Below are 27,141 nucleotides of genomic sequence, written 5' to 3' on the forward strand. Positions count from 1 at the left end.
TGGTTGATGTAAGCTGTTACATAGGTAAATGACTTGCAAAAACAGGATGGATTTGCTTTGGAGAAGAATTCCAGGGTTTGTTCTCCTTGAACTTTATTTATAATGTAAAAGTTCAGAGTAACAAAAATACACTTTCCCACAATAGAAGAGAGTATAAAACGAGTTGTCATTGGCACAAAACGCTACAGCAGGATTGATTCTGGTCAATGTTCTGAGAGAAGACTCACCAGCAGCCATTCTTCTGGACAAAAATGTAAATACAAAGGGAATAAACAGACCCCTCTTTCTATCCCCTTCCTCTGTACATAAAGATGCCTGAGAGAAATATCTTACTGGAGTTCTCTCTGTATTGCATGCTCCACACAGCAGTCAGTACCGTAACATGCAAAGTGAAAAACTGCCAAAAAGCATAACAAAAGTGGTTCATGACAATTGTTTACCTGAAAGCCTCAATGCCAAAATATTCCAGTTAATCCAGGTTTGATAAATTATTCTTAAACCAAAACATTAGTAAAGAGGCCATCACTTAGTCCCTTACAGGCTTCTCAAGGAGTGCACAGGTATCAATTGGAAGACGTTTTGCCCATAGAAGACGATACATTTTAAGAGAGAGATATGAGGAGTCTGTTCCTTTTCCCTCTACAAAGACCATGTGTCCCCTTAAGAGACACTCCTGACGAGTGACATATAGCAGTCTGTCCTATTCATGTTCACTATATGTCCTCTTACCATGGCAAGCCCCAGGACAGCTTCTTCGGTCTCTAGGGTAAGTGCCCCAGGGGTTTAAGAGCTGTCTGTCCAAAAACGACCCAACACAACACAATGTATTGTATATCAATCCAAAATAATCAAGTGGATTAGTGCTGTCCGTTTAGATTAGAAGAAAACAATTGCATGACAATGAAATCAATTGAAAGGACAACTAGAGCTAGAATCAGGTATGTGGTTGTTGATACGTTGGTTGGTCATCCCACTGGCAGGTTCAGGTGCCACTGAGGTCAGTGTGGTTGGTTGTACCCAAGTAACTCTCTCCCCTTCCCCCTCCACACACCCAGGCCCAGGCCTACAGGTTCTCCCCGGGCTGGTACTGGGGCTCTGTGGAGGTGAAGTAATCTTCCAGGAAGCCCTGGAGGTACTCGAAAGTGGGCCTCTCCTCCGCGTCTTTCCTCCAGCAGGTCAGCATGAGGTCGTGGAGGGAGTCTGGGCAATCGGCCGGGCAGGGCATCCTGTAGCCTCGCTCCACCTGGTCCAGCACCTCCCGATTCACCATGCCTGGGAAAACAAGGACCGGTCATCACGCAGCAAACGTAGTCTTGCTGGTGAAAAGCTAGGACCTGTCTATTGCATGTTCTTGTGGCGGGAGAAGTACATCCTTGAGGCTACCTTGTTTGTGAGAAGCCCTTCCTACCTGGGTACGGCACTCTGCCTTTGGTGGCCAGTTCAGTGAGCAGCACCCCAAAGGACCAGACGTCAGACTTGATGGTGAAGCGTCCATACAGGGCGGCCTCAGGTGCTGTCCACTTGATAGGAAACTTGGCCCCTGCATCAGAGGGCAAACATGATACAAAAATAAACGTGTTTGTTTCTAAAAGGTGTGTATCAGCGAGAAATGGAGTAGAAGATATGAACGAGTACAAATATTAAGTAAGGGAGGCGGGAATATGCTCACAGAAGCCATAAGAAGCTATCAGAGGAATATCAGTGTGGTGGGGGGGGGGGCAGATCAGCACAAATAATGGAAAGGTCACCAGCGCCCCCTTGTGGTCTTACCCTGCCTTGCTGTGTATTCATTGTCTTCTATGAGGCGAGCCAGACCGAAGTCGGCCACCTTACAGACCAGATTGTCTCCCACCAGGATGTTAGCTGCCCGCAGGTCTCTGTGGACGTAGTTCATCCTCTCCACGTAGGCCATCCCTGAGGCAATCTGAGAGCAGAAGGACAGAGATAGAAACAGGCCGTGAGGGTTCGTTACAGAGTAAACATTCCTTGTATTAGATGTCTGATGTGAAGTGCATCTGTTTGAAACGGAGCCGCGTGGAAGCTAATGTCTTCATTTCAGTCCAGATGGATCATTAAGCTTTCAAACTGGATTGAGTTGTGCGTGTGGGGGCGTGTATCTATATCTATTTCTTCTATATAACGTGTGTGTGTTTGTGTGTGTTCTGACCTGTGAGGACATGTCCACCAGCTGGGGCAGGCGAAGCATCTTCCCCATGTCTCCCTTTAGGAAGTCCAGTAAGCTGCCTGATGGGGGGTGGGGGTGGGGCAGGAAAACAAGAACCAGGGTGTGAATCACAACAAACACCTCCCCAACTGCTTCATATACAATCTTCCCAAACGTTAGACGTGTATGCATGCTTGTGTGTTTGTGTGTGTGTGTGTGTGTGTGTGTGTGCGGACCTTGTCCCATGTACTCAGTGACGATGTAGATGGGCTCCTCCGACACCACGGCGTACAGCTGCACCAGCTTCTCGTGCCGCAGCTTCTTCATGACCTGGGCCTCCTGCAAGAAGGCCTCAGGGGACATGGTCCCAGTCTTCAGGGTCTTGATCGCCACACGCGTCGTTCCGTTCCATGTTCCTGGGCACATCAAACAGGTCTTACTCCATTTCCCCCCACCATAGTGGAGCCACAAATTGACAAGATAAGCTCTTCCTTGATTAGGAATGCCCACCTGCCCTACGGCATTTAACCCTAAACCCAGTGTGTGTGTGTGTGTGAGAGACAGACAGCCAGACAGTGAGAGTTAGCCTTACCCATCCAGACCTCTCCGAAGCAGCCCTGGCCCAGTTTGAGGTCCAGACGGAGGGACTCCCGGGGGATCTCCCAGGCGTCCCGGGCCAGGCCCTGGGTCTGGGGCTTCAGGACAGGACACACCTCCGTCAGGCAGTGGCAGAGGCCGTCAGCATGCTCTGAAAGAGAGAGGGGGAGAATGTGATGTATATGGCTATGTGGGTACACTGAAGAGCCATAGACAGAGTTGTGTGTAAGTTTGAGGCGCTCACTCCGGTAGTGGTTGACCAGCTGCTGAAGGTTGCTGAACTGCGTGCGTGAGGTGATGTAGAAGCCGCCACTGTCCAGCTTTCTGATCTTGTAGTGTTTGACGTTCAGCCCTTTGGTGTTGTCGTAATCCAACACTGATAGACAGTAGGCACCTGGTGAGGATCAGGAGGAAAATGGTTATCAGAATAGTAAATAAAACGACAAATGCAGGTTTTCACTGTTTCCCCAAAAATGGTCGATGTCTTCAGAACTCATTTCAAGCCCCTGAAACAAAAAAGGGCACATTCGTGCAGCCACCAGGAGGCAGCAGAGTTGTTTTAAGACGGTTTGTGAGATGCACTCAGAACCCCCTGGGCAATGGCCCCATCCCTCCTCTGCTCTGTGTTTGAACAGGGCGATATGGCCCCTGGTTGTACAGTCCAGGCTCCACACTGACCTACTTCTGTCTGGCTCGCTCACCCGAGGCCTCCCCTCTGCTACCATCTACTCCCTGCAGCCAGCCCCTGCCACCTCCCCTCTCCTCAAAGCCCCTCACACCCCCGCCCCCCCCCGCCCACTGAGCTTTGCCTGCCACACGTGGACGAACACACACACACCACACACACACACACCCAGAGAGCCTGTGGGGACCGTGACATTAGCGTCAGCGCAGCAGCAGCTGCCTATCAGAGCCGTCTCCACGCTCTGTCCCACAGGCGTCACATCCAGCCTTTTCCCCCATCTGCCCAACTGCTCCTCGCTACCCAGAATGCTGTGCAGCTGACACGCAGCACAGCGGGCCCCTCAGCGGGCACAGACAGCCCAACGTGTCCCAACAAATCCCACACTTGTTTTGTGAATCTTAATTACAGATGTCGGGAATTACGTAATCTAGTGAAACTGCCCTACAACGTTTTTCCCCCTCACAAAAAGGTACATTCGTAGGAAAAGCAAACCGGCTTTATCTTTATTAGAACACTGTAACAGAATCCTCCCATGTCCACTGGTCGGCACTGAGGGATCCATGTTGGAAAGTGGAGGGCGTTGTACTGTGAGCCCTCAGGCCTTCACAAACTCACCTTTGGTGGTCTCACTCTCCCTGATGAGGAAGGTCCCTCTCCTGTTCTCCAGGCTCAGCAGCAGCCTCTCTGAGTCCCGGCGCGTGATCTTCCCAAAGTACCACCTGGGGGTGGGGGGAGACAGGACAGGAAGGGGGCGGCGGGTAAACACGGGACACAGGGACCAGTTTGACGAGGGGGCAGAGGTGCAGGTTTGTGTAACAGAGGGGGGAGGGAGAGAGAGTGAGGGAGCTGCCGACAGTGCCGCTAAGGAATCCGAAGATGATTTGATCTCCCTTTTGTGCATGCCCCATGCCAGATGCATCCCAGCATTCAAGTCACTGTCCCTTACCTGGACTCCATAGTCAATCTGAGATGACTGGTAAGACAAGGGTGAGAAACGGTGTCAGTACCATGGTTAGTTTGCCTGCTCGCTTGCATGCCTCAGTGCATGTAGCGACCTGTGAAGTGTTCACGTGCGTGCCTTCAAGGTGTAAACAGAGCTGAGGACGCGTTTGAAATCACTCGCTTTCGTTTCCCATCCCTGAGAGCACCACATGTCCTTCACTGCATGTATCTTGGATTAAAAGCATCTTCAAAAGGACCAAATATATATATATTTCATGGCTTTGATGAAAGGAGAGATGAAAAGAACAGAGCGAGAGAGAGAGAAAGGGACCGAGATAGGGGAAGGGTGGAGGAAAGAGGGACTTACTCTTCTGCCTGGATGGAGTCTGACGGAGCGACGTAGTTGCTGGGGATGTAGCCACTCTCTCCGGTGGTTAGGGAGCGTGCCAGCCACCAGTCACCTTCCCTGCATACACACACACACACAAGCAGGGACCGTACATCAGCCTCACACCACACACACATCTGTTCATCTCCCAGCCATAGAGGGCCTGACACGGTCTCAGTCAACTCCAGTCCCAAGGGCTCTGACTAAGCTGATTGGCTTATGCTCTCATCGAGGTCCAGTCAAACGGAAATCCATTTTTTTTTTCGTACCTTCTTTTATATAGCTTGTACGTTTATAAACTCAATTCAGATGCCTCAATCACAAGGCATCAATTACAAGCTAGAATGCTTTTGTACAGTCTCGGGACTTGAGTTGAAAACCGCTGTTCCAGGAGAGGGCTGTGACTGACTCGCATGCATTTGTGATGTGGGTTAACTGACTCAATGAGATGGTACTTATATGGCACACGATAAAGGTGAAATGTCAAAATACATTAAAGCACTGAGGTCATCTTCGGCTAAATAACAGGCCAAACAGATGACTCCATTGCTATCGAGATGAGGCAAACTCACTTCTCATACCTGAAGGAGTCACAACATTATAATCGTTTATAAGGCTCAATCCATGTTGCCAGAATCAGATATGGGAATTCCATATGCTTGGACATTTCTCAAAAGTCAAGAAGCATTTGCCTTTTTGACTAATTCCTTTGACGCATTGTGCTTCTTGAAGTCTGGACTGAAACATGGCATATAGTGGATTGAGCCGTTAAAAAGACAATTGACAAATTGAGTCATTTAATGAAGTGGTAAAAAACTCCAACTGGGTGATTCAGTGATGTGAACACATATACAGACAGGTGAACAGTGAAGCCTACTGACAAGATGATGAAACAGACAGATACAGAGAAGCATTACTAACCTGCAGTTGACCTTTATCCTAAATAACATTATGAGGGTTTGGCAAGGGAGGGAGAGAGAGAGGGAGGAGAGGATGAAAGGAGAGCAAGGGGAGCAGAGGAAGAGAGAGGAGGCAGGGGAGGAGATCCGCAGGGAAGGTGGTTAGAAATGAACAGATACAACAGCACGTTTTACAGAGTTCCACAGAGGAGAACCATCACAGAACAAGAGTAGCCCCCCCCCCACACACACACACACACACACTGCCTAAGCCAAGCAGGAGCAGCAGTCCCATTCGACAGACTACTGCACCAACAGCAGAGGTGAGAGCAAGTTGACTCCACAATAGGTATCCCTTTTAGTGAAGACCATTCGATTCGTGGAGAACACTTTTTTTTAAGGGGATTATATCCGAGATTAAAGCCATCATGACAAAAGCCCACGGTATCAAGTCAGTTTATGGAGAATCATGAAACTCACACAATGTTTTCGGAAGTCTTTGCAGATCAAGAGGTCTTAATGCCACATAATACATCCTGTGTGTGTGTGTGTGTGTTTGTGTGACCTAATAACATGCAGGTTCTAGAGCTTGAGGGGCAGATGCACCACTAATCCAACATTGTCCTCAGCCAGGCCCTTCTAGGTCATCACTTTGTTAGCTGCAGCATTGGGGGCTCAGAGGGTTACGGTACACTGCACTGCTATTGATTAAAGCAAGCCCAATGTTAAAGCCAACACTGCACACCCCACCGCCCCTTCTGATACCTGTTTCAGAGAATCCCCTGCTTTTCAGGCAGTGCCGATTTCCAGGAATGGGTGAGTGGCAGCTAAAGTACTGTGTCAGCCTGCACCTGAAGCTACTGCTGAGACAGAACTGCAGCCGGGCTTTTGTGAATGAGCAACAGAACTCTGTCAGCTTGAAACAAAACAGAGCTTTCTGAAGGGAGCCTGTTCCTATGGTTACGAGGCATTCAGACAGAGGACAAGTGCCATGCGATTTATAGGGGGTAGAACAGCCTGCTAGAGAGACACAGCCACAACACAGACATGCAGAATATATCTGTATACAGTGTGTGTGTGTGTGTGTGTGTGTGTGTGTGTGGGGGGGGGGGTGTTAGCCTTACGTGTTATTGACGATCTGGAGGCGTTCGCCCTTCCTGAAAGACAGATCTGAGGCTGTGCGGGACTCGTAGTCGTACAGCGCCACAAACGTCGTCACTCCGCCTGTAGGGAGTTTAGTATCATCAAACAAACCTTCTACGATGACGTTTTGTGTTTAACACCGTGTCTAGCTTTATTCCAAGTTTCATATATCTGCAGAGAAGCTAACCTGCCAGCGTGCTCCTGTTAGGGGAGGTGATGGGGTTAGTGGTGTCCACACCCCCAAACAGTGCCAGCTCAGGGGGATTTGTCATGGCTTGGTTGGGGCGGAGAGTCCCATCCACTGTGGGGCTTCGACTGGGTGTGAGGGACTGCTGGGCAGGGCTGAGGTGGTGCCCTCCACACCCTCCGCCAGAGCTGAGGTTGCCATCGACACTGCGGGTTCGCTGGCCTATGTCCTTGGGCTTACTCTTGGATCCCCCCATGGCCTAGGCCTGAAACACAACCACACACACACAGAGACACAGAGACAGACAGGTCAGCCTCAGTCAGCATTCTTACATCAACAAAAGCAGGATTTGACATATCCAAAGACTTTGAAAGGGTAGGACCTCGCTGCAGACTGAAACAGCAGGCTCAATGTCACTTGTTGTAAGTTGTGACGGCCCTCCCGAACTTGAACCAGAACTTGTCCATCCTTCCTTTGTGTCACATGGCGAAGGCTCAGAACAGCTTCAACCATGCACCTACTCCCACATTCTCCCACCATGTGTGCCTCAGGCAAGGCGGTTCCACAGAAGAGACAGAGAACCAGGGGAGGGACCCATGGACCACCTTGGGGACCAGAGAACCCAGACACAGGGAGGGACAGCTTCACGTTCAGCCACTATATCCCCAAGGATGGGCTTGCAGCTGCTGCTCCACTACTACCACAGCAACCAGACACCCTCTGCCTGCCACGCACGCACACACACACACCCCCTTCTGAGCCATGACCCACATTGCACTCTGTCATCCTGGGTTTGTAGTGCCACTACAATGACCTGGGTGATAAATGAGCCACAACACTCCACAGTTGACTTGACTCCTGCTCATTTCTATGAGTCCAAGCGTCCCTAGGAGGAATCTGATCAGAGGGCTTGTTTGTGGCTGACCGATCCCAATTCACACCCTCCTGTTACCCAGTGAATGGAGTGTGAACTGGTTCAGGGCTCCTGCCAGCAGAGCAGAGCTCCAAATGATTGCTGTGATCATGCAGCCTACGGCTATGGCGTCCAACCATATGCTGCACATGGGTCCTGTAACCTAACAGACTACAACTCAACTGAGCATAAATGTTTACATCTTGCTGGTTCAGCGTGTGATATTGGCAGAACAGGAGAGGGTGGTTTTAGTAACAGGCAGGCTGGCACTTCCGTTAGAGATCTGAACAGTTTTCATTCACTGTTATTTGAGGAGCTGGTGGGGGCCCTTGAGTAGACAGAAGTGGGCCTAAGATTATGTCTGTCTGTCTCTCTCTGCCTCTCTCTCTCTCTGCCTCTCTGTCTCTGCCTCTCTGTCTCTGCCTCTCTGTCTCTGCCTCTCTGTCTCTGCCTCTCTGTCTCTGCCTCTCTGTCTCTGCCTCTCTGTCTCTGCCTCTCTGTCTCTGCCTCTCTGTCTCTGCCTCTCTGTCTCTGCCTCTCTGTCTCTGCCTCTCTGTCTCTGCCTCTCTGTCTCTGCCTCTCTGTCTCTGCCTCTCTGTCTCTGCCTCTCTGTCTCTGCCTCTCTGTCTCTGCCTCTCTGTCTCTGCCTCTCTGTCTCTGCCTCTCTGCCTCTGCCTCTCTGTCTCTGCCTCTCTGTCTCTGCCTCTCTGTCTCTGCCTCTCTGTCTCTGCCTCTCTCTCTCTTCCCTACTCAGCTGCCTGCCTTGTCTGAGTCTCCAGTTAAGCACATGAAGTATCCCAGCCCTCTCTAATCACAGCTTAGAGGAGGGAAATCATTACGTTAAGCTCATGATCATTTAGGGACTCAACCCTCTGCTATCCTGGATGGATATAGCAGTGGGGGGTGCATTAGGCTATCCTAATTTAGAGAGGAGAGACTGATAACAGGCTAGTTTTTCACGGTCCTGGTGAAGCCTGGGGCTGAAAAGCTCTAGTGGTGATTAGGTCGCTGGGAGGGGTAGGGGTCATTTTTGTTTTGCTATCAGAGGTCAGAGTTGAGGTTAGGGTGACAGCGGGCTCCACTTTCCAGACTCATCCACTGTTCTTATTTAGGAGTCACAGAATCCAGCGGATCTATGTCAGGCGGGTGGGAGCCAGGCTGTGTGTCTGCCGCCCCACACAGGAGCCGTGCCGGGGGGACAGCCCCAGAACACAGGGGCTTGGATGACAGCTTCCTAGAGCGATGGCGATGACACACAGTGGAAAAAATGTCAGGCACAAAGGAAAAACACAGTTCTTTCACTGAGGAACTCTGTGGAAGCCGGCAGCCAGGGGTTCATGTCTGTCAGGCGCCCCCCCGCCTCCCTCCAGTCCACTCCCCAGACCTGGCAGGCAGCCAGGAGGTTGGAGATGCGGAAGACCAGGGGGGCACGGTGGCCCCTCTGGTGCTTATCAAACAGCTGAGGAGATTCCTGTGGATCGGATGCTCACAGAAGTCTGCCAGCTCCTCTCAGCAAGATGGGCCGTTTGAGGAAGAGAGAGAGAGACAGGGAGAGGGGAAAAGAGAGACCACATACAATAGCAGAACCACGGGAGTTCCTTTCCCGCTCGGCGTCTGGCCGTGAGTGTGGGGAGGAGGGGTGTGGAGGGGGGGGGGGGGGGGGGGTCAACGGGAACGTTCGATATCTCCCTCTGGGGTATGTCTACACAACAGGGGTGCGCCACAGTAGCTTAACAGTCTGGCCAGATACACACACACGACTAATATCCATGCCGGTGTACGCACACACAGGCAGTGGAAGAGACGAGCTTGCACACAGGGGCAGACACAAAGAGGGCTCGTGGCACATGCAGGGAGCGGGTCTTTGTGTCTCTCCCCGAGCAGACTGGTAGCATGGTGGTGAATAAGTCCTTTCAGATGGATCCCAGCAACACCCAGCCTCTCCCCGTCTCCATCCCTCAGTCCTGTCAAGCCTCCCTCTTCCTCTTCCACACAATTACCACTTTCATTCCAGACGCGTCATCCTAATGATATCTTAGCTTCACCTCAGCAGCCTGTAGAGTCCTTAAATTCAGGGAATCACCACTGAGACATTTAACATCAACTATACAGCGTTTCTCACAGCTGAATGGGATTCAAAGCTGAATGCTCGACAACATTTTCGGAGCCGTCGAGCTAACCCCATATCCTGCAAATACATGTTAAACCACAAATGAATCATAATTATGTTCACATAAACAGAACCAAAAAAGGAGTATCGAAAAGAGTGCATATGCGGGTATTTCTAGACCTGGCGAATAGGTAAGCATTAAACGGAGCTGAAGGAGGAGTCCAGGGCTCTCCACACTGGGCTCATAACAAAGCCTCTATTGTCGGCTCAAAGCTTGTACTGCCGTCAGCCCGCCAAAGTGAAGTAGACACTGTGCCGTGGCTTGTGGCCTGTGGTGAGCCGGCACCAGTTTCAGCTCAAGACCTCGCGTGCGTTCAAAAACGTCCCCCAGCGCCCTTCAACAGTCAACCAGGAAATATGGAAATGAATTCAATCACGCAGTCACCCTGTTTAGTACGAGGGAGACCGTGAGGCTGAGTGCTCAGCACACGACAGTTAGCAACTGACGGTTATCAACTGGCTTGGGTGACGTGACCATCCAGGGAGGTCTAGTTTGAGGTAGCCACCGAGTCACTGGGGCCTAATAGGGCCTGAGGTGGAATAGACACTGAGCACCTGCTCTCTCTGAGGCAGAAACGCCATGAAAATCCCTCTGGCACGCAGGGGGTGGGCGGAGAGATTTGCTTAATTATGCACAAGATCCGGCAACGGATTCCAAATCCCTCAAGTCTCACGGGCTTTGGCTGAAAGGGAATCATCGTCTTTTAATATTGCTGCTGGGTTGTTGTTTTTTTCTCTCTCTCTCCCTGTTTCAGTTGTTTTTCTTTTCCATTCCTCCCATAAAAGGGATAACAAGCATAATCTGGGAATTGGATCCTCAAACTAAGACAATGGGAAAGCTAAGATACCATTCATCTACTGTGAGAGCATATTAATGGTCTCTGTTTGAGCATGTCCTATTAATTCAATAAGACACTCCCTGGTGTATTCGCTTAGTGTTTCCGTTTCATCTTCAGGGAGGATCAAGCAGTCCTCATTTGCTCACTAACATGGATAGTAAGGAAACAACCCCATCAGCTAGCAGACATTGTGATCCTCCTTTTTCAGACCAAAAGTGAATCAAAAACAAAGACCGTGTGCAGTGGCGGGAAAAGGCAAGTTAGGTCTAGTCCAGGTTGAAAAGATTCCCAACAACTTGTCTCTGGAAGCTGAATGTGCTTGGCATGTTATTGGCTGACAAGATAACCCTGCCTTTTTGCAACGCCCCTGTGACTTGTGTGTCCCAACCCAGAGCTGTGTTGAAGTTCCGTTCCAGTTCCCACACGTGAGCAGAGACACCTGCCTCTCTGAGAAGGGAGGAACAACACTCAGAAAAGATGATCCTGAGAGGGGCCATTGTAATGGCGGTTGCCATGTTTGACATTTAAGCCTCATTAACTCTGCCTCCTATCAACTCCTTGTTCTGTCCTCCAGTGAACAACAGGTGTTTGACTGTTCGGAGATAAGCATCTATGTTTTTATTACATTTGCATGAGCAGACATCAAACGTTTCATATGCTAAGTGACCTCGGCTCTGCAAGGCTGGCTGGACAGCCTGTCCCAAGCATCCCAGGCCAGGACAAAAAAGCCCCAGAGACGTCCTTCCTCCTCCATTAGTGACTAACAGCATGTAGCCAGCACGAGCCCGGAGGTTCACTCAAAATGTCCTGTCTCGAATCATAACTTTGACCTCACATGACCTGGCTCCCATAGCAAGTCCGGTCCACCTCCACGTCCTAATCATTTTTAGGTGCAGAGTATCTGCCACAATATATTTTTCACTGATTTACTATGTGTAACAAGCACATTTCAATGTCATTTCAGTACACCAAAAAAGTTGGTGTACTATCAGAAAGACTTCAACAATTTCCGAGTTACTGGTCAGCTTAAGAAAGAAGAGGGTGTGTGTGTGTGTGTGTGTATATGTGGGTGTGTGTATATGTGTGGGTGTGTGTGTGGGTGTAAACATGTCAACAAGTTTCCCAGCGTAGCAGTGGCGTGTGTGTGTATGCAAGTTGTCTACATCTGTATACGTGTTCCTTGCTTCTCTCCTCATCTTAACGCTCTCTTTGTAATCACTCCAGGCCCAGCCCTGCATCACCGGCCACCAGTCGCAGCCTAATCCAGCTGCTTGTTCTGCTCAGATTATCAACATCAATTCCGTAATCGTGTTCGGCTAACCCTGGGGGGACATTCCATCTGGGGCCTGTGAACAACGCAGTGAGTGGATTGAGGGACAGGATATACAGGTCTGACCAACCATAGCAACACTGCATGTAGTCTTTTAGCTCATCCTGCCATGACAAATCCCTCTGCTACAGGGGACTACATACCAGGCAAGCAGAAAATCTCCCTCGGTAGAACCGAACAGACCATCTCTAAGAGCCACGTGTGAATGCAGCAACTCAAAATAGGCTTCTCCTTGTCATTGACATGGTTGCTTTAGTTTGAGATGCTTTATCGAGGTCCTTTATAGTTTCCTATTTGTCCCCAAACAAGAGAAGCAGAAATGACTCACGGGGTGTGTGTACACATCCCTTCCTCCTGCAGGTTCCAAGCTCCCTCCACCTGGGAAAGGGGAACTCACGCACACTTTCCATCGAGTCACCCATGAGGGGAATCATTACTGCGAAGCTCAGAGCAAGTCAATACACTGGCAAACCAGGAGCCGGTCAAAGCCAGCGAGCTCTTCCATGTCTGGAGGACTGAAAGTAAACATCCACCCACAATGATGGCTGCTGCTGACACCAGTCCAACACGGTCTGCTGTGTGTGTTTGTGTGCGTGTGGGTGTTTGAACCCCTACTGGCCAATCAGGGTGAGACAGTGGCATAGGAGGTTCTGGAGTCAATATTTACCCCGCCACACAGCCCTGCCGTTGCCATGGTAGTAATTCCTAGCATTCCACAAGCAAAAGCAGATGCACAAGTTCCTTTCAAAAATTCAGAGAAAAAGATAAGCTTATCAGATATAAAGAATGAAAGGGGAGAGGATTGTCTGTCTGTGAGCTATGCGAGATGTCTTTCATGTCCTGACAGCCATTGAAAGGGATTCATCTCCTGTAAAATCATCTCTCTTTTGGGTGTCTCAGGAGATTCCCATGAAGAACTGTTTACCCATTCTCCCAGCCTCCTGGACTTTAGAAGATCAGACGGTGTGATCCTTTATATATTTCACTGCTTGTGTGTCTATGTAAGCCTGAGGTTGAACTTTGGTATTTATACTTAACTCAATCTTTGTCTTGATCACCTTTTCTTTTTTACCTAGTGTGACCATGAGAACTAGTGACAACAGTCTTTTACTATAAGTGGCATTTCATCACTTCCACATGCAAGTTCACACCCTCTCACTGCAACACACACACAGTTCATTTCAACAGCAACATAACAAACAAGCCACTGGCTGAGTTCCCAGGTTGATGGATTTTCTAAAGGCCTGTTATCCCCAGCTCCTAATCTCAGAATGACACATATGAAATCATTTTGGAATTGAGGCTCAGCAAGAAAATATCTGGGCCATTTTGGATGAGGCTATCCTCTCGGATCAACCCCTCCGAGGTGCTGCCAGAGGCAGGAAACATGTCCTGAGAGGAATCTTTCCATAACTGCCTCTGGAGTCCAGTGTCAAGAAATGCAATTTTAAGCCGGTGAAAAATGTACCTTACTGTATATTTAAAATAATATGATATCTGTATTTGTATTTGTTCCATCTTGGATCTTTTAATCAAACTACCACTGTTTTAATTTCTATATTTCTCCCTTCCCCACACAATATTTAATCAAGGTAACAGGCTACATTTCACATTGAACCATGATCATCAAGGATAACAAACACAACATTACTTTACACAGCACTCTGTTCATCATTCTATTAAGTCTATGTCTCTGGGGGCTAGGTCTATCATGGATAGGGACGTTTCCAAGCAACTAAACCTGCTAGCCGCTAGCCAGTGCTAGCTCAGGCCTGTAATAGACCCTTAAGAGCTCATTATTTCATCAAAAAAGTTGTGGGGAAGCTAACAAAAGTATTACCCATGAGCTGCTGAAATAATAGCTACAAAACTGTCCAAAAAAGCTACTATTACAGTACAGTTTATACAGAAGAAAAAACCCCAGTCTGACAGGTTATAAGTGAAAATAGCAGTTAGTAAAGCAATCAATGAATGCCCTCAGAATTCGCTGTCTTGGCCTTGAATCTAAAGATAAATATAGGAAAGAGACTAAAGCAATGCCCGCCTCCACAACACTGACTGCAGAGCTGTGGGGGCTGGTTGTATTGTGTGGATAGAGCATGTATTGGTCCTCTGTGTAGGGTATATTAGGGCACAATAACAATAGAAATACTTATTTACTACAGTATTGTTGAATTGTGCCTTGTGGAGATATCATTCCCAGGCTTGGTTATTGCTGGGGATCTCTCTGTCTCTCTCTTTCTGTCTCTCTCTTTAGCTCTCTCTCTCGCTCTCTCCTTCACTCCTTCTTCCCTCCATCTAAATACGGTCATTATGTGCACTGAGACCAATGATCTGTGTCATGTGCTCAAAGTACAGGGAGAGAGATGGAAGGATGCAGAGAGAAAAAAAAAAAAAAGATAATCCGCAAGGGGTTTAGTTCTCATTCTTACGCTCCCTCTCTCTCCCTCTCTCCCAAATACACATACACACACTCTCTCACTCACTAACTCTTTCTCTCCAATCCTTTCAGGAGATTTCCAGAGGGAAATTAGGAAAATAAAGGAATTCAATTCCTGTCACAGCCGAGGCTATGTCAGACAAACATCACATGAGCAGCAAAAAACATCATCTCTCCTAGCTCCAAAAACAAAATGAATTAGTACATCTCATGAAGGGGCAACCCTCACTCCACCAGCTAAGCCTGTCACCAGCCCTCAACCCTGCTGTGAAATGGAACTGACGCTAGACCAAACTGAACGAAGATCCTCACATGCAGATGGTGAAAAGTAACAGGGGCCTCAGCGTGATAACAAATCACAAATAACCACTCGGGTGACTATTTCGGTCGAACTAACCATGTGGATAAAACAGTCCATCCCCAAGAAACAGACACCCTGCAATGTCACGTTGATCTTCTTTGCATCTTATTTCAAAAGAGAAACCATCTGAGATCCAGGGAGACCCAGAGCGCAGCATGCCTCATCAATCCAGGCCTTTGACCGCTTAACTTGTGATCTAGTCAGCCGGGCAGCAGCAGTTAAGATAAATCCATGTTGCTGGGTAACTTCAGGCCTCAGTGGAGAAACATCTATTATACATGACAGAACTTAAGAAAGCTAATGAAATGTAAAATGTCATTTCGCAGCATTGTGCCTCTTAACATAATTCGTGCTCAAACCTGAGGGCTTGTTTGCGCTGGTTACGTTTGAGGCAAAGGCAAAAATGAAACAACCAGGTGTGTGGAGGCCAGGATTGTTTGTGTTTGTGTGTGTGCTCTAGGTACACACAGCGGTTTGTTAGAGCAGTGTTAGTGTGCCCAGTCATGACTGTGGAATGTAGATTGGAGGTTGAGGCAAGTTCTGACTGCGCTCCTTATTCCACACCCCACAGCAGGAATGTTCTGGATGCAGGTAGAGACAGACACAGCGTTCCGTCCACCCAAGATGTTACATTTACATTTAGCAGACACTCTTATCCAGAGCAACTTAGATGTACAGTGGCAAATGCGGCCCCGGGAGATGCCGTCCCGGAACATTCCCCACATCGCTCCCAGTCAGACGAACAAGGCACGTTCAGGCCGCATGGTCTCCGCAAGACCCTCTTGACAGGGAACAACTTTGTTACCTTACAAATTCTCCTCAGGACCTGTGCTCAACCAAGCAACATTCAGTTTGTTTTGTCAACAAACATGCTTCCTCAAAAAATGGATTACTCAACTTAGATTGGTGTGATCATCTGATGCTTCAACGTGTGGCTTAGCCCTTGACTCATGCAGCCTCCTCGGCCCTGCGTGAGGTCAGGACCAGGAGGAACACTTCCCCTGAGAGCAGAGGGCTCGCATAAAGCAGAAGTGTGAAGGAGCAAACCAAACCGAGCCGCCCATACAATGGTTCAAGCGAAAAACCACTGGCTATGGAGCAGCCTGGTTCATGCATCAAGGCTGACACATGTTAGCATATATCGCTACGTAAGATAACTGCATTCATGTCGTCTGGTAGGCGAGTGCAAATCTAGGGCCTCTGGGAACAAATAAAATGTGACCGCTTTTACCGGAAGCAACGCTTCCGGTAATTCCCAGCGTGCATTAATAAGCACCTGGTCCCAGACAGCAGAGAGAGTGCCTCTCTCTCTCCAGCGGAGCCTGATAAATAAGAAGCACATAAAACAACTGACAGTGCTCTCCATTAAAGTTTAAACATGCCCTCTTCACGCATGATCATCAAACACAATTCTCTGTCTGCTAGGGGATTTTAATAGCACTCATCCCAGGTCTGGGGCTGGGCTCTCTGACTTTGGAGCAATTTCCTCCATGGGTTTTATACCAGCCCTTTGTTCCCCTATGCCATGATTTGAATATTCAAATGGGTATAGTTGCTTGCCACTGGACAAGGAGCAGGATGGCTGCAGTCTCCTTGGTAGCAGGCAGCTGTGGCCTCGTAGGTGTGGCTGCACAACTCTCTGACCACACCCCTGGGACTGGGAGGCTGGCTCCAGCTGACACATCACCATGGTGGCCTGATCATCAGTGTTAGGGCAGCAGGACACGGAGGGAAGACCAGAGGCCACGGCCCCTGGGGGCTCCTCCTGTCTCTGTGCCTAGGCCGGCTTGTTCTCATGGGGGAGGAGCTTGTTCTCATGGGGGAGGAGCTTGTTCTCATGGGGGAGGAGCTTGTTCTCATGAGGGAGGAGCTGGCTCTGGGAACGGAGGACAGACTAGTCCTCAGGCGTGACTGATTACATTCCCAGTCTTCCCTCGTGGTATTCCCTTTCACCTGTTGTTTTCTGTCAAGTAGCTCGGGGTGAATGTCTATTCTCTGTTCTCCTAATGGTCCACAATCGGGCAGAAACTCTCCCACTATTCAGCTTGAAAATGTGCATTGTCGAAGAAAGATGTTCAATACTGTGTTTTACAAGAACAAACCAGGAAATTAAAGGGTTCATTTTAAAAGTGTAATGTGATCTCACTCTCCTATGATGAGGTGAAGTGAGACACATTACTTTCAATACCTCAGATAACCCCACTAAAGAGGATCTAAGATTATCTTGTTTACTCACATCCTTTTGACTTGGCTAACATTAGCAAAGAATTAATTTAGAAAATGAATACACCAAAATCTATACTTTTCCATCTGTAGTCAGATTAACCCAGCAGCCAAGCTAGGGGTGGATGCCACAATGTCACAGGGTTATTCGGTCAATAACAAAATTTGCATAAAGCTCATGTCAATATACAGATTTATCTGGGGGCTGCGGTGGGGGTGAGGGGCTTTGGACACAACAGACAGCAAGCTGGTCCAGGATCTCCGAGGAGAGTATGCAGATCCCAGCATCTCACCCAGGCCTAGCAGCACAGCTGTGGCTACACAAAGATCCAGAGAACCATCTCCATGCATGCCAAGGAGTCTTTTCCTGCCAGTGAAGAGCCAGGTGAACTGAAGGAGAGACGACTCCCAGACTGATGGCCCTTTCTGACCAACAGAGGAGGGATTGAGGGAGGATGTGTGGCCTCTGTCACCCTGGACTGTTCCCAGCGCAGACCAACAGGAAGTGGTTTGAGAACCCCGAAAGGGATACAGTCCCTGCTCTGTTCCTCTCAATCAGCCACAATCAGATACTCCATTCAAATGTGCTGGCAGCGGCATGACCGCAGATAGATAGAGAGCTGCAGTCAGGCCTGGGTGATAGATCTGCTGTGTTGTACTCCATTTCCTGTCTTTACCATTCCTCTACTGGTTCTCGGCCATTAAAAAGTAGGATTTAAACATCCCTTATGGTTTTTGCATATTCCACTTGACTGAGACTGAGAGGAAACTGTCCTGCAGAGCAGCAAAGGTAGACAATTGATAACATGAGAGACATTTATATTGAAGTGAAACGTCGCTTTTATGTCACGGTTTCAATGTCAAATATACAGTTCCTCTTAAGTAAAAGGTAAGTCGATAAGAACAGAACAGAAAGCTTTATTCAACACAGACATCAAAACAGACGAGCTCTTTGTCTGCTTTCAATGTTGGCAATAGATGTAAGCTATCTAATAAAGAGCCTTTACAGAGAGGGAGGACAGGTGGCATTATCCCTCACAAATGGATGCCCTTGAACATCGATGGGCACTAATTAGCAGGAAAACTGGGCCAGAGCAACAGAAGTTTGGTGTCTGCCACATGAAAAATTCAATGAGTTCTTCAGCGGGAGGCCGTCACAAATCTTACACCAGCCGCCCAAACCTACACAAGCAGACTGGTGGTCATACATCTCACGGCCAATATAAAACTGAGGAGCGGTAGTATCCTGGCACCAGACAAAAGTTTTGTTTCATAAAGTGCTCATCAAGCCATTGGGGAACACTGTGTTGCAGTCTAGCCGCACACACCTTCATTATTGTTTCGTCTTGCAAGTTGTCAGTGAATCTATTCCTCATGCCATATTTTACTAGGTCCTGTTCATTATGGTTTAAGCAATTACCTGGTCAGAACTATGTCAATTAATCCTCACCTGACCTAAAGGAAACTAAGACACTATTGTAATGGTATTTTTTAACTTGTGCCGCAGTCATCCAGGCTTTATTCTAATGGTTCACCATAGACAACACCACTCTCTCAACAAGAGATAACAATAATGGATTCAAACACACATTAGCTTGTGTTGCTTGACTGAAATACTTGGAGACCCTTCGAGCAGCTCTAAAGAGAGCCTTTAACTGACTTTACATCTAGCTTTTTTTTTTAAGCACGTGAATATATTTCAGACAAAGAGGAAACAACTTGTTTCAGAGGCTGGTTGTCAAGGCCTGGGTAACAGAGGAAACAAGCTTCTCATTGATGCCATGCTCAGAGTATCAGCCAGATAGAGCCCACTTCAGTCCATGGTCCACAAAAGACCCAGTCCACAGACACATTACCAATTAAAAGGAATTCCTGCCTCAAGAGCCCCTTTCCAGTGATCTCATTGGAGCTGACATAAACTTCTACAGCTTTCACTGTGAGGCATTCACAGGATTCCAAGGAGCATTAGGGTACCCTCTGTGGGGCCTGAAATGTGTCAGCTAGAGAGTACAATGGGCGGTCCAGTTAGGCAGAGAGAAACCCTTCTGACGGACTGCAAAAAATACAGGGGCAATAAAAGACTGACGCAATCAATTAAGATAGCCACTTCTTTGATATTTTATTTTTTTTCAATAATCTGAGAATGAATTTAAAAGGATGGTTGAGTAGATAACATTTGAACTGGAATGGAAATTGGTGAAAAACATTTGACATTTATGAAGGTTCTCTTGTATGCATTTTGGTATTACATAAAACAAAATCTGCAGTTTGCATGTCACTGCCCAGAGGCATTAAAAACATGTTTTTTGGCATACTGAAAAGATAATGTGATTGTATTGGTTGGCAAACTATCTCAATAGTACAGATTATAGTGTCACAAAGAACATGGGTCAAATGACAGGGCTATGTCACAAGAAGACCAATGAAACTATCAATTCAATAACAGGCATTCAATAACAAGAATACTATGTTTTACATACATCATTAGTTGATATATAATACTAATCTATTGATCACTAAAGGCAAATACCAAGAAACTGTATTTCTGAGCAAAATATTACAATCCAAAAATTGCAATCATGGACAAATAAACCTTGACTTTTTGACTCAAGGTGACTGAAACCTGACTTCCTTTTGTCTAATACAACAATATCTTGCCTTTAGGCAGATAACAAAGTACAATAACAGTGCAAGGACGGCAGGGTTTTACAAAACAGTATGTGTTTGTGTGTCTGAGAGAGAGAGAGAGAGAGAGAGAGAGAGAGAGAGAGAGAGAGAGAGAGAGAGAAAGAGAGAGAGAGAGAAAGAGAGAAAGAGAGAAAGAGCGAGAAAGAGAGAGAGCGAGAAAGAGAGAGCGAGAGCGGGAAAGAGAGAGAAAGAGAGAAAGAGAGAGAGATGGAACTCCTATTTACAATAACTCATATGGTCAAAGAAGGAAATGGTCATGCTAGTCTAACGCCTCCTCAGGAGTGTTTGACTCCTTTAGTCATCTGGAGTGGGTGAGTTCTAAACCTAAGCTTAGGACACAGCTGGGAGAGTGAGTGGGTGGGGAGAAGAATGCACTGAACAAAAATTCTGAGAACACATCAATCCTGGTTCCAATATATCTTTCTCTCTCTCAACTCACTAACACAACAGCACACACTGACCCACACTCTTGCGTGAAAACACACTACACACACATACACACACACACACACACACACACACACACACACACACACACTTACATACAAAGAGGTGTACTTCAAGTCCATGGAACTGAATGAGATGTTTAAGTGTTTAAGGAATTGATGTAAGACAACCATTCTGGTGATGGTGACAAAACACAAACTCCTTGAGGAGTTAGGAAACTCATAACTCCTCAAACAATAACATAACAGCTAATAAACTTAGTTTGGACAAACAATGACAAAATAATAACTAACTAGTGATATAGTATATCGTAAGATATCCACATTTCAAAGTATCTTGTAAAACTGTGCTCCAATCATATTTAAGGTGTTGGTAAGGGAAGCGTTGGACTCGTACATTAAAATGCTGAAATACACAATTTCTTCAGCAGCCAACCGCGGGCAATATATAACCTTACTTAGAAATCATCTAAAATTGGTCAAACTGATCTTTGCGGCATATTGTTGAAGAATCTGCTTGATGTAACATTCTAACTAGGCTACCGGCTATTGACTACATACACCAAGGCTGCATACGTTCATTCTTCAATGTATTTTGGAACACAGCTTTGCTTCAAAATAACAAGTTTGGTTACTTACCCTGACGCGCAGGCTTCCAATGATTTTGCGTAGATTTTTTTGTCGACCACGAGGTTAGCGAATTATCAAGGACTTCGACATCGAAGTAAAAACGAATGATAACGATGCTCAAACGATGTCTATGCTCACAGCAGACAATCAATGCCAGGACTGATGGGATCCCATTCAACCGGAGGGGCGGTCTAGTAAGGTCATCACAGGGATTGCCTCCGAAGCGCAGCGGCAGTAAGAAATCTGATTGCGGCAATCGCGGTTATCCAATAAACAGCAAGCCTATTTTTCAACAATACATCTATTAGTTTAACGCCTATGGTTACATATTATAGACGCATGTAGTTTTCGTACCCTCTACATTATGTACAGTTCACTGCTATGCGCAGGAAGATCAGAATCAAAACATTGGGTGTTCCGAGGGGAGGCGGTAGTCATAAACTAAGGGGAGGAGACTGTGAGCCTATAGTTCCATAGGCTTTATTTCCCAATTAATATAATTTGCGAAATAGTTACACTGAACAGTTAAATACAATATTTATACAGCTCTAGCTATACAATAATACACAATATATTTTACATTTTGGTTAGTATATGATTGCGTGTTATAGCCTAATCCTAAAGGAAGCTTAAAAGTTGCATAGGCCTACCATTTGGATTCATATTTTTTGAATTTTCAGGTGTCCTACCTTTCAATTCAATGTACAATTGTATTAAATATTGAAAAAAGTGAATAGTACGTCCATGATCGAAATACCATTATCTGTGGCCCAATGCTGCCATCTACTGTTTTAACATAAACCTAGATTTTGAGATAAGAGAACAAACATGGGTGGGTGCAATAATGGTCACTTAGGTATGTAATTTACATACAGACACAAGTCATTATCAAGCAGACACTAGAAAGGTGAATTCAGATTTACTTAAAATTAAGAAAATAGTTGTAAACAGCAACCAAACAGCAGCAACAAAATTAATTAGGCTAATATTACATTTCATATGCAATAATTATGTACAGGGAAATATATTTGTTTTGATAATAGTTGTTTTAGACATCATTCACCATAACAGGCACAAATACTCATTTAAATTGCATATGCAGCCTGCAGGGTACAATAAGTCACACAGCACAATCAATGTTTAGCAAATTAGAAAATGACCTTTGAGGCAAAAAGGTATGAAGAAAATAAATTGCTGGGTTACAGTACATCAACACAACTGAGACTGAATTGTTGGCATTATTTTGTTAGACTGGTCATAGTGAGGTAACGCTGCATTGGCTCTGATAGAAAGCACTGACTTTTTTGAAAGACAACTTGTTAAACTCCATGAGAGCATCACATTATAAAATGTATTGGTCCAATGACTATATGAGCACAAAACAGCCTTAATTTCAATTTTACATTTGATACGTTTTATAGACAGAGAAATCCTTGCATTTCCTTTGTTTATTTGTGCTTTTAATGTAGAGAATATTAATAGTGATTACTGAGACATAACACGTGTATGGCTTTGTTAAATATCCTGTATTCTTCAGCAAAAATGAATAAATACACAGTCATTATAATAAACACTGATGAAGTAGTCAAGAGTAGACACACACATGGCCAAAAAATGGAAGCAATGAAACAGTCTCCCTAGCTCTCTCTCTCTCTCTCTCTCTCTCTCTCTCTCTCTCTCTCTCTCTCTCTCTCTCTCTCTCTCTCTCTCTCTCTCTGTCTCTCTCTCTCTCTCTCTCTCTCTCTCTCTCTCTTTCTCTCTCTCTCTCTCTCTCTCTCTCTCTCTCTCTCTCTCTCTCTCTCTCTCTCTCTCTCTTTCGTTCTCCCCCTGTCTCTCTCCTCCCTAGTCCTCCAGGTCCCTGTGACCTGAAGCCCTCATGGGAAAGAGCCCATCACTCTCCAGGGATAGGTTGCTGCTGCCCAGTCCTGCCATCCTGCTGCGCAGCAGGAAGTGTGTCCGCCTCTGCAGCAGCCTCTGCTGCTCCTGCTTCAGCTCCACGTAGGAGCGGGAGAAGGTGTGGAAGATGGAGGTGACAGGGAACGCCATGAGCAGGATGCCGCTCAGGATGCTGGACAGCGCCACCACCTGGCCGGGAATGCTCCTCGGCACCATGTCCCCGTAGCCCACCGTCGTCATGGTGATGACGGCCCACCAGTACGTGGCTGGGATGCTGCTGAACTCGTGGGTGGCGGCCATCTCGTTCTCCATCAGGTAGAGTAGCGGAGAGAACAGGGCGATGGCCACGCACAGGAACAGCAGGAGCAGGCCAAACTCCCGGGTGCACCGGCGGGCCGTCAGGCCCAGAGTCTGCAGCCCCAGCGAGTGTCGGGCCAGACGCATCACGTAAAGGATCCGCAGGGCCCTCAACACCCTCAGCACCAGACCCACCTTGTCCAGGTAGCTGCTGCCGGAGCCCAGGCGCTTCTCCCCTGTGGAGGTGCTGTCCACCACCAGGGTGATGTAGTAGGGCAGGATGGCCACCACGTCGATCAGGTTGAGGGGGCGGCGGAGGAAGGCCAGCTTGCTGCGGTCCTGGATGAAGCGCAGGGTGAACTCGAGGGAGAACCAGGCCACACACACTGTCTCCACAATGAAGATGTTGTAGCACATCTGGGAGCACTTACCCTGAAACACAGGAAACCCCAGGTTAACCATGCGTGTGCTTTCTCTCCAATAAGAGAGGCCTGAGAAGCACAGTGTGTACAGCAGAATCATTATATCTCTGATGCTGTATAGCACATTTGATTCAGTAAATTATCCATGCTAAACCTGAGTTGCAGTGTGTTAAAATGCTGTGGTTGTCAACATACCCACTTAACACTGTACTTCAATTAAATACATAGACCCTGAAAACTCCACCAACTTGTTATGGTTCAATATATAAAGGAGTTCATTTTGGCACTATTGGAAATATCAAAGTATTGTTGGTTTTCATGTCCAAAAAGGATGAAAAGTATATCATGTTTAATCTGGTGCTGGTAAAACAGACCTCAAACACTGTTCAAGTTCCTCAACATTTTCTCTTCTGTCGTCTGGCTTCAAACCACTAGAGGGAGCCTCCAGGCTGTGAGGTGCTTTGTGTTGAGCGAGAGAAATTGAGCAATGCTCCACATGAACCGTAATTTTACTATTAACGGCCCAATTATTTTGAATAATAGCTTGAACTCATCTAGTGTTTGAAGATCACACTGTAAGCATGTCAGACTTGTAATGAAGTGTCATGAGCATGTTCTTTTTTTTCATATGAAGGGTAAAAGGTGACGAAAACCTTCAAGGAAAGATTATATTTTCCAAGAGGAGCATTAACCGGTCCAAGTGCAGACTGTGGGATATCTTTGAACCAACTCCATTCCAGGAAAGTATAGTTGTGAAACACACTCTCACAGAGTAGATCTAACAGACTTCATAATGTCTGAATGAAGAAAGTACATTACATTTGCCCTTAGACAGAGAGGCACTTAAGAGTCTATTGAAACAGAGTAGGTTGCCTGACAGAGTCAGTTGCACCCCACAAAGGTTTAGTGTTTAAATAAAATCAACTTAGTCAGAGCAATTAGATTAAAACATCCAGCTCAAATGTACTGATTGAGTCAACAAACACAACATGAGAATTCTAGCTGGAAATCTACTGTGATGGAATGACCAACACACTACTGCCCCCCCCCCCCCCCACATATCAGAACAACACAATTAGGAATGTATGTATAATTGAAAAGCATTACGCTGCATCATCATCTGCATCAAGCATCATCTCTGATTACTTCAGCGATGCTTTTTATGGTCAAATACCAGACTTTTTGAGTCACAAAATCTATTATTGTTACTCCTCATAATACTAACACAAAATAATGACTTGGAATACATTCATTACTTTGATAACCCTGCATGCAGAGATCTAAGAAGAGAGCAGTGAAATGTAGCATGTGCAGCTCCAGGACTAACATGTTCTAAACTGAAACTATCCTCTTTTCTATCTGGCCACTGAAAGTGAAGTACTGCAGGGATTGAAGTTAGCCACAATAATGAGCAAGTAAATTAGATTAGAAGGAGACGTCACCCAATGTTCTGGCGGAGTTAGTTTTCGAATTAAACTGCCCATCTGGTACCAATTCTCATTACCAGCTGACTACATTTCTTTACTTGATAAATGCTCATCTCCAATTCTGAAAAATTCCATTTCGGGTCGACCCCCTCTGTGGTTGTGAATGGTTAGGAGATGATGTTGAATAATTTAGAATGCAAATTTAAATTGCAGTGACTTCTGCTCCTTGTATCCTTTTTCTCACCTTGACTTATGTATCATTCATCCTCATGGTGAGGAGAACTTACGATACCAGGGCTTACTCTGAAACACACACCCTGAACACATACAGAAGTGAAAACACATTCAAATAAAACACATTCAAAAGAAATACAACAAAAATACACCAGAACAAACAATAGAATTGGAATATACAAGTGAAATTCCTCCCACCTATTTCAGGGAGTTCTGGAGAGAATGGTAACCAGACAGGCAGACTGCTGACGTCTCCTTCAGTACAGGTGTCTACTCACCGCCTCCTCCTCCTCCCTCATGGCTGGCATGGTGCTGATGGAGAGGTTGACGGCTGTGATGGTGACAAACAGCACAGACAGGCAGGCGAAGATCTTCCCTGGCAGGCCTGAGTGGGGCCTCTCCACCATGTCCCTCAGCTTGCCCATGCAGCGGCCCACCCTGGACTCGGTGGCCAGGGCCGCGTCCCGCCGCCCGCTGTCCGTGTCCAGCAAGTCCTCCTCGTCCTCCTCGTCCGCCCTCTCCATCTCCTCGCACTCCTCCACCCTCTGGAGCAGACGCCGGCGGCAGCACCACTCCAGGCTCTCCTCTGGCACACCCCAGTACAGCATCTCCTCCCTGAAGGAGAGGGCGCACATTTCCTTGAGCGAGCGCAGCTTCCCGGCCCGCAGGAAGGTCAGGATTGTGCGGAAGGCACAGGGGCTGCGGTCGAAGAAGAACTCGTTGTGGGTCACGTCGTAATCGTCGCAGATGCGCATGATCTCGTCGAAGCTGCTGCACAGGCGCAGCTGGCCCAGCCGGGAGAGGGGGAAGTCCTCCAGGGTGGTCCAGGGGAGCTGGTAGCGTAGCCCCCCCACGTTGATGATGGCGTGGAGCCTACGGGCGCCAGATAAGGAGGTCTCGCCATTGGTTGGGCCCTCAGGAGCGAGCTGCGCCCGCTTGTAGAAGGCCCCCTTGAGGGCTTCCTTCTCGTAGAGAGGAGGTGGGTTGAGGGAGGTGTCGGACGTGCAGCTGAGAGCGCTGTAGTCGTAGTCCGAGCCATCTCCTGCCAGCAGGGTCATCTTTACAGCCCTTCCTACCTGGTCTGCTCCAGCCTGACCTCACATCTCTAGGGTAAGTCTGTCGCCAGCCCTCCCTCCTTCACCTTCTGAAGGACAGCAGAGAACAAACACACATTAGCATAAACTGGATAGAAGAACACAACTGTTAATTCAGCCTGTATGGAATTATCTGAAACATCAAGTTAATTCCTCATTTAAAGACTACAAATCTAACACAACGGGTCTCAAATTCAATTGCACACACTCTCATGAAGAGAGACAAATATAGTTAATTTGAAAACATCGTTTTACGTCTGTGTGTGTCTTGAAAGAGCCAACAGTACGGTAACTGAATTAGGCTTCTGTGGCATTGTTCATTCACTGATTGGATACAAAAAAAACTCTCCTATCATTTAATTGGATCACCTAAAATAAAAAAATAACTTTTTGGAATTTCCTGTATTTGTACCATTATGCCTCTAATGGACAGTTTACAGTCACAGGAGAGCCAAAGCCTCTTAATAAATACATATATTATGTCCAGTGGTCGATGTCAAATGCATCTTTAACTACTTGTGGCTTATTTTCCCAGCAATTTACTAAAACCGTTTTCTGATCTAATGGATACAACATAGCTTGGTTTGGCTCATCAATTATTCAGACACAGGCTTAAGGCACTGCTTGATTTCAGTGCAACATGGACTCCAGTGGATACAGTTACTATATCAGTATCACTCTGGACAAAAACTAAATCAATTTGGTCATCAGATTCATAGTGAAATC

At 46.9% G+C, this 27,141-nt stretch overlaps 2 protein-coding genes across 4 annotated transcripts; both read right to left on the minus strand.

Annotated features, from left to right (window-relative positions):
- Positions 1-853: 853 nt before the first annotated feature.
- Positions 854-21,433, minus strand: src (SRC proto-oncogene, non-receptor tyrosine kinase). Of its 3 annotated transcripts, XM_084679607.1 has the most exons (13): positions 21,055-21,433; positions 7,006-7,270; positions 6,800-6,899; positions 5,698-5,715; positions 4,756-4,854; positions 4,062-4,165; positions 3,006-3,155; positions 2,757-2,912; positions 2,401-2,580; positions 2,168-2,244; positions 1,771-1,924; positions 1,409-1,540; positions 854-1,272 (listed from the first exon to the last, which is right to left on the minus strand). In XM_084679607.1, exons 2-13 carry the CDS (start codon positions 7,259-7,261, stop codon positions 1,064-1,066), a joined length of 1,635 nt encoding a protein of 544 aa, XP_084535733.1. In that variant the 5' UTR covers positions 7,262-7,270; positions 21,055-21,433; the 3' UTR covers positions 854-1,063. The 3 variants fall into 3 exon arrangements, with proteins under 3 accessions (XP_084535733.1, XP_084535734.1, XP_084535732.1); XM_084679608.1 differs by lacking the exon at positions 5,698-5,715; XM_084679606.1 differs by lacking the exon at positions 5,698-5,715 and having other exon boundaries at positions 2,757-3,155.
- Positions 21,434-22,887: 1,454 nt separating this feature from the next.
- kcng1 (potassium voltage-gated channel, subfamily G, member 1) lies at positions 22,888-26,379 on the minus strand. The gene is made up of 2 exons (XM_084680708.1): positions 25,600-26,379; positions 22,888-23,670 (listed from the first exon to the last, which is right to left on the minus strand). Exons 1-2 carry the CDS (start codon positions 26,377-26,379, stop codon positions 22,888-22,890), a joined length of 1,563 nt encoding a protein of 520 aa, XP_084536834.1.
- Between the last annotated feature and the right edge of the window lie 762 nt (positions 26,380-27,141).

Source organism: Hypomesus nipponensis, chromosome 18 (assembly GCF_054491055.1).
Source record: "Hypomesus nipponensis isolate SF chromosome 18, ASM5449105v1, whole genome shotgun sequence".
Lineage (NCBI taxonomy): Eukaryota > Metazoa > Chordata > Actinopteri > Osmeriformes > Osmeridae > Hypomesus > Hypomesus nipponensis.